The sequence below is a fragment of the Notothenia coriiceps genome, unplaced genomic scaffold, assembly GCF_000735185.1.
Source record: "Notothenia coriiceps isolate Sejong01 unplaced genomic scaffold, NC01 NC01_scaffold00004795, whole genome shotgun sequence".
Classification (NCBI taxonomy): domain Eukaryota; kingdom Metazoa; phylum Chordata; class Actinopteri; order Perciformes; family Nototheniidae; genus Notothenia; species Notothenia coriiceps.
In genome coordinates, this window is record NW_011337496.1 from 420,336 (window position 1) to 440,106 (window position 19,771).

A 19,771-nucleotide genomic window follows, 5' to 3' on the forward strand; every position below is an offset into this window, starting at 1 on the left:
AATTTCACTTTCTGTTCTTGTTGAATTGATAAGTAGGTCACAAGAAGTTAACTTTTCAAAATGCAAACAAAAACAAAAAGCTTATTGTTAAGTTAAAAAAAAAAAGTAAACACGTTATACATAGCATTGGGCTCGTATTTTTTTGACTCTCATATTTAGTATAAAATGTTTCTACTTATGCTTTGGAGAATAAAAATACTTTCCATTGGCTGCTGCTATTCCATTGGCTCTTCCTCGATCAGACGCTCGCTGATTGGCCGCCCACACCAACCTGTCCGGAAGCTAATTGGCTCACCTGCTGCAGGTTTCTCCACCTGTTCCGTCTTCTCTTCGTGTAGTTCTACTTCCAAGAACATTCCAGCTGTCAGAGGGGACTGAGGTGCACCGACATGGACTAAACACAGCTCGTTTCTTTTTATACACACAGCTGTACGGGTTTACATCTGTTCTCTTTACATCGTTGGTGAGTTATCAAGAAATCCCTCTGTTTGAAGTGAGTGCGATCTTTGGTTCTGCTTTATTCATGCATACGACAGCGTTATGAGGAAAGAGTACTTCGCATATTTTTTTTTGAAAACGTGCTTTTACAAAAATATAATCAACCTTAAAGCATGGTATGAGTGTGCAATTCGTTTAGACCCCTAGTTATATTTTATAAAGCTTTGACTTGATTATTTACTGTATTTGAGGAGGTTTCAGGACTCTTTGCACAAATAGGCTCATCATCTGTCACTAGGCAGTTTGGGTTGGAGGGAAGTTGAGGGTGATGAAGAAATATTCCCACTATAATTCAATAAATATACTACATTGCTAATCCCTTTCATGCTCTTAAAAACCTATTACTCCTTTCAAAGATTGATCATTAATGTGGCATCATTGAATATAAGTTGGCTTAATGGTTATAGGTTGAGTCAAAGTGCAAATATTTGAAGATAAATGTCAATAACACAGAATTCAGTGGAACATGTGCCAAGCTAAACATTAATGAAGAAAATTGTGTTCACTCGAGCGGGTAGAGAGTTACACAACCTGCTGATGTTCACCATGAACTTGTGTTTACTGACAATCATTAAACCAGCTCCGAGGCTGCCCTTGAACACATACTTCACATTTTTGGATCCTTTTAAATACTTTTTTTGGTACAATTACTATAATGTATTCTCATAAAGTGTAGATAACGATTCCTTGGATTGTAGTTAAGCCTGGGAAGCTGAAACTGTTCTCACAGTAAACATTTAAAATACATGTAGCTGATCCTCCCCCTTTTATAGTTTATAGTTTTGTTATATGCTGAGTTATAATTCAAGTAGAACACCCAGTAACATCAGAGCAGTTTAATTTAAAGTAGGAGTTAGCAAGGTGACATTCCTTTCACTATTAGATCCTGACTCAACTGTGGGTGCAGTGACTATGGTTTGTTGTTCAGGTATGAGGTGTTGGCTGCTCTGCCTCGGACACTTCCCTCGCTCTGCTGATCGGAATGAGCTGATGGGAGGACCGATAATTGGCTCCTATTAAAGCTTTGACTAAGAGGCCACTTCATGCTTCGTCAGCCAGCCTTTGTTGCCAGAAAACACGAGTTAGTTATGTGGGTGTTGGTGATCAGGTTTTAACCCAACTGTCCTTTGCTATGTCTTCATGTCAACAAGATATTGCTCATCAGTGGCTTCCTACCAGGCTCTAACAATATCTATTTTTTACCAAGTAACTTTCTTGTAACTTGTGCTTTAAAACTTGTATTGTTATGATCCAGTTTCTAAATCAGTTTGTTAATATTAGTTCAAGTATTTTCTCAAGCTTACTTTTATTTTTCATCCTAGTGAAGCATCCTGCATTACATTTTGTAATCCTTCATTTGTCAGAGAAAAGTCATATCTGTTGTACTGTCTCTCTATAAATGCGCTCTTGTGCTCAGGGATTAATCAAAACGTTAAAAATGTGTTATTAAAATGAGACCATAATACAAATTAATCAATTCTACCCTGTATACATTTTCTCTCTATGGTATATCCTTAGTTCAAACAAAGTCAGGGTCAAAGGGGAATTGTATTGTATCTTTTTAGAAAACACAAATATTTGAGTCCAAATCCAAGTGTTTTAATCATTAACCAGTTACATTTTCTATATATTTGTATTTTACTTAAGCCTCTTTTAAAGTCCTATCGTCATACCATAGATAACATATTGATTTTAAAACTGAAACGCAAAGTACTGAAGATAAATACTGAGGATTCACTATTCTCGTTGTAGCACGGAAGGGATCTCAGTCATTAATCATTCATCTTTTTTAGGCTGCTGTCATAAAATGCCGTTACAAGAAACATCCCTGAAGCTAGGGCTGCTCGATTATGACAAAAATCATAATCTCGATTATTTGGGTCAATAATTGATATCACGATTATTAAAAACGATGATCCATTTACTTTGAAAACATCCATTTATTGAAAAAAAACATTTGAACAGTATGTTTTGAACAGTTGATTACCCTGAACTTTAAGTATAATTAAACTGAAAAACCAATAAAAATAAATAAAAATAAAAATAAATAATCCTTTTATTTCGATGATGTTGTTTACATAATCGTTGCAAGCTAAAATCATAATTGCGATTTAAAATACGATTAATTGAGCAGCCCTACCAGAAGCGGCTCCTATTTTCCTTGAAGCATTTCTTGCATCACAAATTATTTAAATTTGGCAGAGCAGACATATTGTGTATGGGTAAGGTGCGTTAATGGAAACTCATGCCAAATCATAAAACTATGATAACTGCCAGCCTTCATGCAGTATCATGACCTTTATGCCGTTTTTGGGACTAAAACCAACATTGACTCATAACGGTCAACACTTAATTTCCTTACTCTTATTCGTTCAATCATATGTTCTCTGAGATAAGAGAACAATGCCGTTGGCTTTGCTCTGTTTCCACGAACACACCTGAACCTGATTGTGCAGCTAGGCCTACGTGATGAGTAAGCCATATTACAGGTTGTAAAGCCTTTGTCACTATTATACATCTGTGTGACCTATTTAGACACAAATCCACTGAAGAGCCATAACCCAAGTTAAATAAATATTATCCCTTTGTGAGTCAATCATGATACATTGTTGGATGTAAGTGCTTCCCAGACTTGCTAGTGCACGTTAAGCCCTTCTAATGGAAAGTGAAGAACTTTGCTTCATGTGGCCTCGTCTTTATTGCCTTATTAATTCATTTACTCCCCTATGTGTTTCTAATTATGCCCTCCATTATTGAGGCTTTGGAAAATCTTTTTCCTAGTATTGTACTGTATAAGTAGATGTAATAATCGCTCTACTTATTTTGGCTGGCACACTTTCCTCATTCCTGAGCTGTTAATGGTAATATACACAAGGTAATATGCAGGAAATACATGTAATGTTATGTAACATAAGACTGCAGATCAACTGTCTATTCAGATTGTACATGATGTGAAGCACATCATGCTCATGCACGAACAAAGATGAGACGTCTCGCTTCATGGCTGAATCATCGTGACTGGAATTCTTATTAACAAACCACTTAAAGCATCGCCGCATAACCTGAAAGCTAAAATGCCGACATTCTTCTTTGTACTATCTGTCGCTGCAATCTTTTCGCAAACAATTCTCACTACAGATGTTAATATAATAAACCATTACAAGTCTTTGTTCCCTTTCAAATCACTTTAGTCTGTTTACCATCCCTCCACTATAGCTCAATACTGAATAACAAGGGAACCTCGTACCAGAAGTCGAACACTTTAGAAAGTATCTGAACAGACAGTTGAAGCATCACATGAGCTTCAGAAACGTTTTGAAATCCCTTTTTGCAGAAACGAAGACTTTGGATGTCTCCCGTCACTTACATTGAAAGCTCATTAGGAAATCTTCTTTTACTGGCCCATCTGAACATGAACGATAACGGCAATAAAACAAGCTTTATTGCCAATATGATTACCTGACCATTATCCAAAGACAGATGGGAAAAATTGTGAGCCCATCCTAAAAGAACAATAATGTCTAATTTATCAAAAATAATAACTAGTTTATTCATTCATTTAAATAATGAAGCAATTGCACATAGCTAGTTATGTTTAATATATCTCAGTGACAGTGAGAGCACATTTAACATCTTAACTACAAGAGCCATTACATTATGAGGATAATGTAGCTATCAGTTGTAATTTGTGGCCTTCATTTATATCGCTAATGGAAAAATTGACATTAATAGTTGTTGCTTGGATGTTTGCAAACCAATTTTGTGAATGATTAAAGCTTTATCTCATCTTTACCAGCTGTAGGACGTCAGTATTGGTATTTGAATAATTATAAAGAAGGGACAGCGGTAACACACACATTTCATCATTTTGTCCCATTCTTAAATGTTCTCCTTTACTTTTCAGATTCTACCTCAGCCTGAGTCTCTGTGAAAGTTACCGGTCACAAGGGGACTGTGAGACCCAGGTACCGCCCTCGTCCTCGTCCTCTTCCTCATGCCATGCCGAAGAGTGACACTTGGCCAGGCGGCGTTGCCATGGAACCCTCGAGTAATTTAGACAGTGCTGGGAGCCGCGACAGTGTAATCAGCATGAACTCTGGCTATGTGAGTTCTGCAGTACATCTCATCCCAGCCTTCTGTCCCAATGACCTTGTCTCTTATCTGCTCTTTGTGTAACACATGGACACACTTTACTGCGACACGTCTCCTCTCGTCCATCTGAATAAACATTACATTTATACAAGCTTCTGCAATTTATTGGAGTGGTGAAATAAGGAACTGGGACTTTTTTCAATTAATTTGTTCAAACAGTTTAAAAATACAAGTACAATCATCAGACATAATGGAAAAATGTGGCGCAGTACACCCAGAAAAAGCTGTACAAAACTTGAGAGTCGGGTGCCAAGACATTAAAGGGCCCTATTGTGCTTATTTAAGGCTAATATTTGTATTTTGTGCCTCTACTGTGACATGTTCAAATGCCGTAATGGTCATTACATGTCTTTAATGATCTCATACTGCCTGCTGCAGCACCTCTTTTCACCCTCTTTCTGAAACCAGAGCCCAGACTGCTCTGATTGATTAGCTGGCCAGCTTTGTAATGATTTGTCAACTGCTTAGAGATGTCTATGTATATATTTATATATCATATTAATAGAATTGGAGAGAGTTAAAGGTGGGGTAGGTAATTTTGGAGAAACCAACTCGAGTGCGCTAGAATTTGAAAATACACAACTGGAACAAATCTGCCACTTCCTTACAGAGCCCCTCCTCCAACGCACACAAACACGCACATGACCAATGAGGGCACGAGATAAGTTTGTGCACAGATGGAAGGCTGACAGGCAGGTAGGCCATCCAGTTATTTTAGCCGGGCCGGCTCAGATGATTGGTCGTGCTTTTTACAGTACTACGGCTTCCACAGATGACATTTCGTTATGGATTTTTTTGTCTAAGCACTTAAGATATTCATTGCTATCTGGATGTTAAGAGCATTCCATGGAATATAACTAAAAGTGTATCTCGAGCCGGTTTCTCAAACTTACCTACCCCACCTTTAATGTATTACACAGCAACATTAAATTGTGCATCAGGCTCTAATAACTTCTGCATGGTTTATTACAGTATCTATGAGAAGGTCAAACAAGAGGAAGTTAATGTTTTGGAGGTGATGTACACTCATGTTGGTTCAGGCAGGGTGTCAGTGAGAGTTTCTCTCTAGATGCCTAGACGGGAGTTTTTTTTTAATGCCGTTCACAAGCACCTACTGTCACCTGAAATGAATTCCCCTGACAGGCCAATATGAAACAAAAGATGACCAAGTACAGAACAGGACAAAAGTGGTGCAATTAGTCATCCCTCTGCAGCAGCTTGACCACTAAACCACTTTGACCTTTTGTTCCTGTCCTGTCTCTCATGGCGGTGGTAAGGGTTGAAGGGAGGGCAGAGGTTGCTGAAGATTTGAGAAACTGCTCAGAGTTTAAATGCGTTTATTTTGTCTGCAGAGTGAAGACAGTATGGAGCACTTAACAGCAGAAGAAAGAGCGTGTATCATGTATCTGGAGGAGACAATTGAAGCGTTGGAGGTGCAGGAGGACAGCGGCTTTTCAAACGATGAACCAGAAGCTGGATTACAGGCAGATAAAACAAGTCACATGAGAGTAAATGGTATGTTCATATCAAGAAAAAAACAATATTTGGACAAAATGTAAATTGAAAGCTAATGAACTTGCTAATTTTGTAATAATTTGTTTGTATCTTGATGTTTGATTACACTGTAAGTTGCTTTGGATAAAAGCGTCAGCTAAATGAAATATAATGTGAACACTGAATTACAATCAATAACTGCAGTATGTGTGTGTTTCTTACTTAGACATTTCCAGTTTCAACACTGATGAGTCTGGAGGAGCTTTAACCAACGGAGACAAAGCGGGGCATCACATTTTACAAACTCCAGAACCAGCGTCCTCTCCTGCATTCGACAGGAAAGATCTGAACACATCCATGAACCTCATCACTCAACTCAACCCTCCAGACACAGAATCAGTCACCGATGGCAACATTCACAGTGAGTTGTGCATATCCACGGATGAGGATGGTACACTAAAGATTGTCCCAAGTGACAGTCTTTCCCGCGGTCCGTCCACTGGGGCCCCTGAGACAGATGTGGGTGTGATCCCTCCTCCCTCAGCCTTCATGGATGAGCCCTTTAAGCCTCCACAGCCACAGAAAGTGAACTACCTTCCTCCACCTGCAGGAATACACAACCACCAGCCAGGAGGAACTGTTGACTTGGAGGCGCTACGTCGAAGATCCACTGAGAAGAGGTCTTCACAGAGGTCGCCTGTGAACAAGGAGCCTCCAAACAGTCCTCCAGAGCTGAGTCTACCAGCCGTCAGCTCGGGTCCCCCGTTAAGTCTTCCCCCGTTAAGTCTTCCCCCGTCAAGTCTTCCCCCGTTAAGTCTTCCCCCGTCAAGTCTTCCCCCGTCAAGTCTTCCCCCGTTAAGTCTTCCCCCGTTAAGTCTTCCCCCGTTAAGTCTTCCCCCGTCAAGTCTTCCCCCGTCAAGTCTTCCCCCGTCAAGTCTTCCCCCGTTAAGTCTTCCCTCGTTAAGTCTTCCCCCGTTAAGTCCTCCCCCGTTAAGTCCTCCCGCTGAGGCCGCTGAGCCCAGAAGTCCCCCTGCTGTGGCCCCTAGGCCCAAGAAGCTTCCTTCCAACATTATTCTCAAATCACACAAAACTGGCTATGACGGCAGCTCTGGAGCTTCGGTGTCCACTAGCAGTGACTGGCATTTGTCCGACCCCCAGAGGGTCCGCATTGAAGCCCTACGGAAGCTCGGCCTGCTGCCTGCTGAGGCAGATTCAGGCCCTGCCCAGAGTCCTTCACTTTCTCCCAGAACCAGAAAGTCATGGGCAGCTCCTCCTTCTCCAAGCAGCTCAGCAGCTCCAAATACACCACCCTTGACTCCATCTTACATCCGAGTCCACAGCCCACCTCCTGCCTCCGCTCCTCTCCAGTCTCCTGCAGCTGAGCCGACAGCAGCTCCTTCTACAGCTGCTGAGGTCCTCCTAGTGCCTGCTGCTTTCAGTGATTCACTCGAGCCTCCTCCGTCGGATAATATACTCTCTGCTGTCAACACGCCCCCTCGTACCCCTCCTGCCCTGGTAAAGCATCTAACCCCACCAAAAGCCTTCAAATCCGCCTCCCTGGAGCGTTCTTTACCTGGCCTAAGCAGCTATATGGCGAGCCAAGAATCCAACAAGGCGGGAGGGGATCAGAGCCCCAGTCAGCTACGTAACAATCGTCCTCGTCCCGCCTCTCTGGGGAGTGGGAAAGAGTTCATTGCTGCTCAGAGAAATGGTTTGCATCCAGGCCGTGTCATCAGCAAAGAGCCGGACTTACGGAAGTCCCTGCAGGCCCACAATGCCTTTCAGCACACCGGAAGCTCTCAGAAGCTTCCTCGATCGCAAGGCATCAGCGTGCTGATCTGCCCGAGGTCAGAAAACGAAGAAGACCGCCGTGACGCTCTGAAGAAGCTGGGGCTGATCAGGGACTGAGGAATCAATTTTCACACTTACTTACTAACTGCCATGGTATCCCTCAGATCATATATTTAAAGGAACACACCAGAGATTCATACATGATTGATAAAGGCATTGAAAAGACTTTCGGGAAGCATCTTAACCACATATTTATGCTCTTTCCTTTTTACTTCATCATGCACGAGACTGACTCGCATGTCTTGCATTCATTGGCCGCGCTTGCATCTACTATTATTGGACAGCCTTATGTACAGTGTTTTATTTCTCATAAAACTGCCAATCAAGACGTTTTTTAATACACACTGACTTACTTTAGCTGTGGTTTTGTAAATTAAAAATACTGTTAATTTTAAAAAGGGATTGAGTTATCTGAAATTGTAATATGTTTTTGTAGTCTACATGTATAAACATTTGTGTATGTCTGTCACATGTTGTTCTTTACAGTGACACCACTGTTAGAGGTTAGTTCCTCTCTTTGTTCTCCTTTTTAGATACTCTCAAATGTCACCTTTCTTCACTTTCACTTCCTAAAATTCTTCAGATTGTTGCTTTGTTGGCTACAGGAACTAGCTAATATTTAGGTGTTTGTGTGTTTAACATGAGCTGCATTGACCCTGTATGGCTCAGTGCAGCGTGTCAAAGCAAAGGATTTTACATTATAATTGAAGGGTGTTGACTAAATGAATAAAAAAAAGTAGAAAGCATGTATAGCTAGAACATACCTTGGCGTAACTCAAAGCACGCAATAGGCCGGCGGCCACTAGGTGATAAGAATTTGAAACACGCCGCTTTTGTGGTTGCTTAGTGACACACATGGAAAAACGTATGAGCTTTTTACACAGCGGATTTATGTGGTGTCAATTGTTGACCCCAAAACTTTTATTAGGTGCGCATGTTATATATTTTTTGAACATACACTGTCCTTTCATTGCCTTCAAGTCACAAATGTACTTTATTTACATTTCTAACATATCATTTTCCTCTGGTGGCATGTAAAGAATTGGCCCTCATAAGTCATGTGAAATCTCAAAACAGACAGATGTTTTCTGGCTCAGCTTTAACACCTTTTATCTGATGTGATAGAGAGAGAACTGGTACAACCTGTTCCCGCCTCCAAGTTTAGACTTATGCAACACCTTTGCTGCTCTTGGTGGCACATTTACAAGCACGCAGTACCTCTGGAAATCATTTTATCACTGCTGCAGGTCTTTCAGAGATAAATAGATTTGCTCTATTCTCTAACACGGTGTTAAGGTCACCTACTGCTGTGAAAATTAAGCTCAATTTAAAAGTCAACTCTTAATAGGTATTTACATCATGAGACAACTGCACTATGGAGTGTGTAGAGAAACCGGCAAAAGTGTTTGAATCAACACATTTTGTCCATTATAGGACCATAATATTGACCTTTCGGACAGTGTTGAAGGCCTGCCACATCAAAATGATACCAGTATTTTGCCAGTGCAACAGTGAAGTGCTCTTATCTTTCTAGTTGGTGCCATTCAAGCTACTACACTTACTTAGGTGTGGTGTCTTAGTGCCAAGTGCACAGTCTTTGTTGTCTTAACCACACCCTGGATTTCTTCCCAACATGTATTTGATTAAGTTTGCATAATCTATAAACAGAATATTTTCATAAATGTATCTGTTTATTTTTTTGTTTATACAGTTTTGCTAAGGAAGATAAAACCTGAACTTCCAGAGGAAACTTTTAACAATAGCCACGTGAAAAGGGATTTGAATACTGTTTTCAATATTTTCCAATGAGCATATTTTTGCAATAAAGATGAATGAAACACTATGAAGACACCTTAAACTAGAATAAAAATGTGTGTGTATGATTTGTATTTGTTTAAGTTAGCAAGGATCTCTTTCACTGTGAAGAGGAAGCAGTTGCGTGCTATCGAACCAACACAGCCTGCTTTGTGCTGCTGCTCTGAGGCCTGCAAGCTATCTTCACTTTCCACCTGCGCTCTGTTGTCCCGCTGCCAGCAGACCTGACTGACAAGGACTCAGTGGAAGTTCCTGTCACTTTCACTGTTACCCTCATTGATGTCATAGATCAGCTGCTTTGAATAACATACCAGATATCACTTTGCATACCAACGTGTAAAAAAGTTATGATGGGATCTGAGATTAGGGAATAAAGTTACTCATAAGCCTTAAATACACACGATGCAAAAGTGATATATTATAGCCAGGGTTGGGTAGAATTGGATTACATGTTATCAGGATTAAATAATAAGATTAGAAAAAAAATAAGTAACTTTAATCAACCTGAATGCCATTAATACAAATGTGCATGCAGATCATGGTGACAATGCCAAGGATTATTTGATGACATTTTAGGAAGTGTCTAAAAAATAACAGAAATGTTCTCCATGTAGTCGTCTGGAAAAAAAATCACACATAAAAAACAGCATCCCACATGTTGTAGAATACACAATAGGCCTAACCCTTAAATGTGTACCAATACTGTTTTGGTAAGCAAATGTAAATTCTGCTATGTGCAAAATGCTTTTTATTTCTATTGTAATATGTTTGGAGGTAATTATAAAGAAAATAAGTTGTTTTGGTATGAGGTAAATCTATATTAAGTGCAATATTAGATTGTTTTAATGTTCAGTTTAAAAAAATTAAATTCTTGAAATCTAATTAAGTACATTACTCACAAATGTGCTTCGTAACTGACTGCATTGTAAAGTAATCTGAACCAACCCTGATTATATCAAACAACCTGCTAACAACTGGTTGATTAAGTAGAGTAGAACTTTTTAGTTTAAATGCCTTTTACAAATAGCATTGGCTACGTGTTAATGTTTCTAATCCTGCAGTGAGAGGTGCAGGATTTATTATTCCAGGTCGTCACACGGGGGCCGCAGAGGGAAAGACCACCATGAGGTGAGAGGGACAGGTGCGTGCTGCTGCTCTATCGAACTCTTTCCCCTGTCAATATGTGCCCTAACCTTCTCCATAACCTTAGCCAATTATTTATTCTACTTCCATCGATAATCTAATCTGAACCCTAACCGGGGAAAGGAGACACTACCTGAAGGAGAATGTCACGCAACACACGTGTTGGTTAAAAGCAGGAAGTTACCTGTAGTAATTTGGCCCACTAAATTGGCCTGCTGATAAACACGAGCAGCTGTGGATAAACAGCAATGGATGTGAAACACAGCTCATGGATTGCATAAGGTATATATTCAGTTTCATAACCCTACACAAATCTGAACACACATATTTCATGGTGACTTTCTACATTCTATCATTACTGCTATAAACTCCCCATAAAAAGACGCTCCAGGCCTCCTTTGAGAATCATCAGGTTCTTCATTTCATCATTTATTTGAACAGGGACAATGCACATTGATGACAAATAATGCTTCAAATGTAAATATGCCGGATTTTTGCTTTGATATTTATATACATAGCAACAATAAATATATGATATGCAGAAAGAGCATGAGCAGCATGTATTTACAACATGGTAAGTATCAGTATCACAAGTATTACAGTGAGGGTTGTTAGAACAACAATGGATGCATTTAAACAAGAAACAGCTAATTGTCACTTCGGCATGTATTCTATACTGCCAATTTCCTAAAAAACGTAAACAATTGCGTATTTAAATAATTGGGCTCAAGTCGTTGCCCATTGCCAATACACTGAACGCATGGCATGATACTACCTGTTGACAGGCCTGAAATAATTCGGTCTGGTCCAAAATGTTGTAACGCACTCCAAATGAAGCACGGCAAAGAGTAATATTACGAGTTATAGAAATTCCTTGTCCATTGATATACTGTAGGTTTGCAGTATCCAGTTTTTAAATCCACAGTTCTACAGAAACAGCTCGACCACTAGAGGGCAGTCTAGATTCATTTGTCCATAGTAGAAAAAAAACACAAATGCTGGAACCAGATTTCCCCACATGTGATGAGAGAGTTCATATGATGAGCAGCATTCAATAATGTGCATTCAAGACAATTCTCACATCACATGCTGATGAGAAGACTGCCTTTAGATTCATCTGCTAACATTGAGAAAACTGATGAATTTAAACACCTCTAGCCTACTTCTGCATATCACAACACAAAGGGATCCAAAAATAGTGGAAAGTGAAACTAGAACAGTGGAAATCAGTGCACTATCATCACATGACGCTGTGATTTTACATTCTACAGTTTAGTTAAAATCTTTTAAATGTGATTCTCTATCTATGGTCTTGTGAGTCTTTTATCACACTCATTTGTATAATTTTTTAATGTATGAAGTCATAACAGCTGATTATTTGTTGTAGATTTGCACGTTTTTAAATTCGGTTATTCATTATAAACTGTTATGGTAATCGTATTCGTCCCGTTACTTGAAAAGCGTAACAAATGTAGCTCTCCCCTTCAAATTGTTAAAGGGAATAATTTTGGCGTTTCTTTTACTGCCAAACAAGCCACGATAAAAAAGAAAAGCCAAAGCAATGACTTTAACTCCATATTCATTGTATTTACGTCATATTTACAAGTCTGCTTTATCCTCAGTCATTCATTCAATAGTTAAATTGAATTTAGTTCAGCTGTTGATTCTTAAAAACGTCTCATAAAATGGGTTTCTTTTTGGAGAAATAGGAATTGTAGCATTTACGATTTTTCTTATTTTCTTTACAGACCTACTCCGTTATTTTTTACAGTTATTTTCTCTACTACTTATAAGGATAAACAATGGTTTATGTCAATGTCCCCTGTCAATATGTGCCCTAACCTTCTCCATAACCTTAGCCAATTATTTATTCTACTTCCATCGATATTTTAATCTAAACCCTAACCACGGGGAAAGGAGAAGCTACCTGAAGGAGAGTGTCACTGCGACACATGTGTTGTTTCAAAACAGGAAGTTACCTGTACAGGAAGTTCTTTTCTCTACTACTTATAAGGTTAAACAATGGTCGAACCATCGTGGCTGAGTGCTCAGTTTTGTCCACAGCTGCAGTTTTTCAGAAGAAAATCGCTGTGTCTTGTTCCCTTCAGAGGAAATTATTCAGGGCAGAGTATTAGCAAAGAGGCCATGTGGGCGATTTAAAAGTTTTTACTCATCAAAGTGTCACAATGACCCCTAAACACAATCGTCAGTTGTGTGGAGTTTAAAGCGCCTGACATGGGTTGAATGGGATCTAAAGTTTGGTGTTTGACTTGTTAAACACGTAATATTTGGTCTTTTATGACACACATAGGCTGAACCTCCACAATGGAGACACTCCCTGGGTAGTTGGAGCAGGTGGGTGTAGCTGCTGCACTATCAGGCTAGACAGTGAGCTCATGGGACTTCCCCAGCGCCCTGGTCCTGTTCTGTACTTACCTACCTACATGATGTGTGTGTCTGAAAGAGGCCGCCAGGAGCCTTGTCCTTTTCTTCACATATGCGTTGATCATAGGGGATTAGTGGAGACAAAGTGGCGCAGAGCCACTGCTGAGTGTGCTGGGGTTTAAGCATGCCCGGCCCAGTTCTGTGTCATCCAAAAAGTTTACTTAAAATATAGGGGTATTATCTCTTGTGTGTGTGTGTGTGTGTGTGTGTGTGTGTGTGTGTGTGTGTGTGTGTGTGTGTGTGTGTGTGTTAGGCGGTAGGCGCTGTTGTACAATTAAGTTGTATGATGATTGATACTTTGAATAATTCAGGCACATCACAAAGGATTAAACGTATCACAATGTCTCCCTTTCTGCTTCATCTTATCTTGATGAGTCCACTTGATTACAGATGTACAGTAAGCACACACACCAAATAGAGTATTCGCACAGGCCTGTATCCCCTCCAGCACCCACATGCTCACTCATGCAGCTAACAATCCTGTCCGTATCTTGTCTTCCTCCCTGCTGCTGCAGCATTAAGTCTCAGGTAATATGAATTGGAGCATAGAAAAACAAGCCCTCATAACCCATAGCCCGAGGGTGCTGCGGTGATAACGCTCATTAGAAGGTTTCAACTCTTCTGACATTTCCAGTGCTGTGATGTTACAAATACAACTTGAAAAGCCTCTCGAGATGGTGCAGTTGTGTTTATCCAAGAGGCTGCAAAAGTAGTCTTTGAAAAAAGCCTTTCAGTTGGTTAGAGTGTGTGTGACACCTTCATTTCTTCCGACTTGATAACTTTGTTTCCTTTTTCCTTCCCTCTCTCTCTCTCGCTCCCTGTTAGTGCCAGTGACTAAGGCTGTGGTCAGAAGGCATTCCTGGGGCAAGCCCACAGCGTTCGCCTGGATGCTTGTACTAAAGTGTGGAACTCAGCAAGCCACTCTTCTCCCCTGTGGTGCTGGCATGGTGAGTACCAAGAGATCCTGCTGAGCCTGCGGTGGTGTTGGTAACCTCGCATATGAGGCCCCTGCAGAGAGGAAAAAGACGGGAAGAAAGAGAAAAATCCTCTGAGCTGTGAGCCTTGGCATTTTCACACATAACTCTTTTAGACAATTGGGGAGCATAGATGTCGAACTGGTAGTAGTAAATGAGGTTCTTAGGTGATGTGTCCCCGTGTATGACCATCTGGAAGAGAGCATTAGGCTCTCTGCAGGGCTTCTACTCCTCAGTTCATTAGCATGCAGGGTAGTGCAGTGATGGCTCTCACAGACGCCTCCCAACATGCATCCATCTTAAATTTATCTTGCAGCAACAGCTGTTAAAGCATCGTGTGAGTCAAAGCAAAAAAGTGGGTTGTCTAAAACAACTGGGTACCACATATATTTTGCCTCTTGATGGCTAAAAAAGGGGAAATTAGGAAGTTTGGAACCATTGAGGCAGTTGTTAAATGTGCTCCAACAATCATAAAAGTTTTTTTATAGATCCAAATAGTGCCTTGCTTCAACTCTTTTGAAAGAAAAAGTTATGAACTAATACTGCCTCAAAATCTAAAAAGTACTATTCGTAACCAGTCAGGTTGCGGTCGGTTACTCAAATCTTATGCAACATGTTGCATAAAAACGTTGGTCTCCATTGGACTTAATCTACGAAAGCTCTTTCTCGACACCTTCCACACTCTTTACCCTGTGCTGAAGTCCTGTTCATGACGAGCATCATACATTAAACATTTCCTCGGCTTCCCTTGTGTGTCTGTAAGTGTAAAAATAGCTTGGTTTGGTGCACAGTGTGATGCCCGTGCACAGCCCCCTGTATTTAATGAAGTGTTGCCATGAAAAGTGTACTGATCCTACAGCGTGACTTTGGTGGCAAACTGTGTTCTGACTTTTTCAAACTCCCCGAGTGACTGAGCTCATTTGGTTATACAAGTGCTCCCAATTACCAAGAGATTTAGATACAGGGACAGGGGATATTTCCATATCCCTGACGGATGTTATTTTAATTACACTGAATTGCTTGACTTTGTGCTGAATATTTACATTATTCTTCTTCTTCAGTGGAATCAAAGAGGGATTCTCGGAAGGTAATTCTGTTGTACTGAATCTCCTTTTTAGTGAGGCCCCTAATCTTTGTCAAAACATGGGGTAGCATTGGAAACCGTATTGAATTACTTAGTTTATAAAATATCTTACTTTACATCGGAGGTTACGTCTTGACACCTTTTCTTAGAAGTAATGGTAATTTTAAAAAGTGGTAGAATGGCGGATAATGAAATATAATACTCTTTATCAGCCATAGAACTTTTTCCATCTGAAGAAAGTAGAGCTGTTATCACCAATCAACCTCATTGTGAGGCCCTAATTATATCTGATTGGAGAAACAAATTACACATGGAAGCCAGCGAGATAATTATAGTTTCGAATCCGCCCGTCCTTTGAAATGACAACATAAAGGCATCAACACAGCTGATTCATTAAGGTGATAATGCAGGCAGAGGTACCAGGTGTGGGGATTCAGATGCAGTTCCTCTGTGGGGCGCTTCCTGAAAACAAATGATTCTGATGTGATTTTTTGATGAAATGTGGTAGAGTAGATCAGTGGGCTGTGCGTCTGGTAATGTGAGCGTGGAGCTTTTTGATTCATGAACCCCTCATGCCTCATTCCTCAGGTCTTGGGAGTAATGATTGCAAACCTGTGATCAGTGTTTTGCAGGGATGGCTGATGCCAGAGATTGAAAAGCAAACTAATCTATTGAACTACAAAACCCTTCATATCCTTATTTTGTTTATGAAAAATTGTATTTTTGTTCCATGCACACCTAAATGACTCTCGATTTTTGACACCAGACAAGGCTTTACTTATTCAAAGCCAGGAGAAAAATCAATGTGGCTGAATCTTCTACAGAGAAAAAGTCAATACTGACGAGCGGATAATGTGGTGTTGGTTATGGTATTTAAAACCAGATGACACAAAATGTATTTTGAATTCTTGTTTGTTTTTAATTCTTTTGGGTGGTCCCTATACCAGATGATAATGCTTTAATCAATGTTCCTGTAAACAATTACTGCTTATTATTTATCATACCTGAGGAATTGATTCATGTTGAAGGGCATTTGAAACAGCTGGTATAGTTTATTCATCTCAAATAACTAAATATGGACATGTTTTTTTATTAAATAAATAAATTCTTCATGTTTTTTTAATTACAGGTTCTCTTGGAGGTTAGTTCTTCATGCAGGTCCAGCTGCAGCTATAACAGGAATATTAAATTGCTTAGGGCCCCCAATTGACCTCAGAATAATGATGACATGCAGAAACTGGGGAAATGTTTTCATCTTCCAGTTTTAAATAAGTTTTGCAATTTAGTGCTTAGCTCTAGTTGAACTTTTAAATCAGTTCAGTAAGCATGGAGGAAAAAGATTAATTTAATCATATTTCCCCCCTTTAGTTCAATACATTTGTTAAGAATTTCCTCAAACATCCTTTAATATTTGGGGCTTGATTGGCCTTTTTCTAAATGTCAAGATTTGTTGTTGACTAACTGTTTTAATGAACACATTCATCTTCTACCAGTGAGATAGCAGACATCATACGCTTCAACACTGAACCCACGACCCGAGGAAAATTGGTGCTTATTGGTTGCTGAATGAGCTGAACAAAATGCAATCTCCAAGCTATTACTTTTCCCATCCAAGTCATTTATAAATCCATCCGCCTTCTAGCACCCTTTCAGCCAAGCTTTTACGCCGACGGGACACTGTTTTTGCTCAGGTGACACCGGCCAGGTGAACTCACAAACCCGGCTCCGGTGCACGTGGTAGCCCAGGTCTACTTTTACTGGTACCTTTGTGTACATCCCTGCAGAACAAACACATAAGGGAAACAGTGAGAGTGAGAAGATAAGGAGCAGCACAGGAGTCCGGAGCGCTTCTTCTCTCCTCCCCCTTCAGACCCCTCCGCTCCACTCCATCTCTCCCTCTCCCTTTTCCTCCCTCTCTCTCTCCCGCTCTCTCTCGCTCTTTCTCTCTCACTCCCCCTTTCTTAAATTGACATTGGTCTGGCTCGAAACATGATAACAGAAAAGCCTTCCTCCGCTCCCCGTTGTCGGGCTGTCCTCGCCGATCACTTGAAACCGAAATAAGCAGTGCAAAGAGGAACGGGATCGGACAGTGTCCTATCAGCGGCTCCTCAGAGGGAATAACAAGAGACCTTTATATACCGCACAGCCTATGTGCTCTTGCGCATCGTAGACCTTAGAAAGTACTCGTGTTCAACTCTAGTGAAAGTTAACATGTATATGCACGCTTTGAGACGCGCAAGCCTTGGATTTGTAGGTTTCTGCCTGGTCGCCTTTGTCCAACAGTCAGCTTCAGGAAGTAAATCCACTCAAGGTACGTTTTCATGAAAAATAAATAAAATAGCTTAATTTATAACTACTGATGGCTGGGAATGTGCTGTTCTGCCAAACTGCTTGTGGCCCAATTGATAGATTTCTTAGATATTTTTGGAAAGCCATTGATCAGCTGTCTAAATAAATAGAACTTTGTAATAAAACAAGTAAAAAGCAGAATATTTAAAAATGTAGAGAGTACAAAGTAAAGTTTTTAGAGCTTTTGATCCATCAAATACTCTGTTTAATTCAAGCAGGCGCCTTCTGTTGATCCACTGACTCATTATGCAATCACTCAATTGCTTTTTTATGTTGTGTCAGTTGATTTGTATTTATGCAGTCTTGATGAAAGGAAACATAAAAAGACTTCAATTAAGTTTCGCTGAGTGTTTTTTGTTGTCATAAGAAAAAAGCAGCTGTCTTTGATCTTCAAAGAGCAAGCAGTGTGAACGGTTATGTTTCATAGCTAATCCTGCAGGTAATTGTAGTGAGAATAGCAGGAGGTATTTGTCACAGTCCAGACAAGTATTTGACACCGTCCTGTAACGCACACATGGAGGAGTCTCTGTCTGTCAGACACTGCAGCTACAGTGCCGGCCTGCCTGCCCGCANCCCCCACACCCCCCCACAGCTGCCCTCTTGCTCTCTTCTCATGTGAGAAATTATTCAGACTAGACAAGGGCTGCCTGAATCAAAAACCCTGGCACCTTACAGAAAGAAAGACACGGTGTTACACACTCAATCTGTGATCGGCTCAACCTTTCTTCTCAAGGGTTTTCATCACTTAATTTTCCCACAATACAAATGCCAAGACGGAGCTGCCAGAAGTATTTGCATGCAAAGACACATCATGGTTCCTGTGTGAGTGCTGATTGTGGTCGGTGATGTTTCACACACACAAAAAGACATCTCTCGGGCGGTCGACAAGGCAAAAAGAGAAAGGGGGTGGGTGACTATTTTGCATCCTGGGTGGTCTGCCCCCACTTGTGGGAAAACTCAATATTTACATTTTGCAATTAGAACTACTTTTTTCTCACTTTATTTTCCACAACATCGATTACACACTTCCTTGTAGTGTGGAATGCCGCTGTGTGAGTGTCTGTCTGTAATGGCATGCACCTGTTTGTTGGTGACCGATCTGAAACGCCATGAACGACCACTTGGTTGGCTTCTCCAGTTCCTGTTTATCAGTGCATCTCTGCAGTGACATATTGTCTGTGTTTGACTGAGTTATTTGTGAGCATATGTTGTGCTTACTGAAAATAAATATTGTGATTTTATGTTGGTGGCTGTGGTACTGACAAGTCTGCAAGCTGGAAACAATTTTGCAAACCGTAGAAACGAATGGAAGAACAATGACTAAGAAAATGCACAATTTGTCATCTCAATATTTATTCAACACAGATGTTGCAGAGTCTTTGTATTTCATCAACGTCAGTCTAATCATGGCACTGAGTTTCAGACATCAGTCATTACTCTAAGAAGAAGAACGGAGCAAGAGAGCAGTGGAATGATGGGAGGGAAGATTTGAGGATGTGGTGGAGAGAATGACAAAGAAGGGAAAATTGAGACAGTGGGAAACGGGAGAGATTAAGGCAGCCGAGACAGACGAGGAGAGAGAAGGTTTCTTAGTGTGGCACCAGCAACAAGCGGGTAAAAGAGAAGGAAAGGAAAGAGGGGAGCCATAGACGTCATGGCAAATCACTTTCCCTCGAACAGAGTCAGGAGCTCTTCGTTAATGCAGCAGCACCAAGGCAACGGTTGGTGTGGGGCTGACATGCTGCTGGGGCTGGCTATGTTGGTGTAACCTCTGCTCCGGGGCCTGGGGGTCTAAAGACGCAGGGCTGCCTGAGCGGGGAGGAAGGCCAGACCCAGGCCTGGACACACTGTGGGAACCCAGCAGCCTTGGCAATATGAGGCCCAAGTGACGGGGAAGCTTACCTAGAGTTGCTGCCCTGAGTCCCCACTATTAGCGAGATGGAAAGGAAGAAGAAACCCCCCCCCC

General features: G+C 40.7%; 2 protein-coding genes across 5 annotated transcripts in view; both read left to right on the forward strand.

Moving 5' to 3' along the window:
* The first annotated feature begins 341 nt into the window (after nt 1-341).
* Nucleotides 342-9,470, forward strand: LOC104942563 (vegetative cell wall protein gp1). Of its 2 annotated transcripts, none has more exons than XM_010767805.1 (4): nt 342-493; nt 4,403-4,602; nt 6,003-6,165; nt 6,371-9,470. In XM_010767805.1, exons 2-4 carry the CDS (start codon nt 4,498-4,500, stop codon nt 8,050-8,052), a joined length of 1,950 nt encoding a protein of 649 aa, XP_010766107.1. In that variant the 5' UTR covers nt 342-493; nt 4,403-4,497; the 3' UTR covers nt 8,053-9,470. The 2 variants fall into 2 exon arrangements, with proteins under 2 accessions (XP_010766107.1, XP_010766106.1); XM_010767804.1 differs by having other exon boundaries at nt 342-463.
* Nucleotides 9,471-17,396: 7,926 nt separating this feature from the next.
* Nucleotides 17,397-19,771, forward strand: part of LOC104942565 (signal peptide, CUB domain, EGF-like 3) — a 78,972-nt gene continuing 76,597 nt past the window's right edge. For all 3 annotated transcript variants that reach the window (XM_010767806.1, XM_010767807.1, XM_010767808.1), the window contains exon 1: nt 17,397-17,767. In XM_010767806.1, coding sequence (XP_010766108.1) covers nt 17,668-17,767 — 100 coding nt within the window. In that variant the 5' untranslated portion in view covers nt 17,397-17,667. The remainder of the gene's footprint in view (nt 17,768-19,771) is intronic.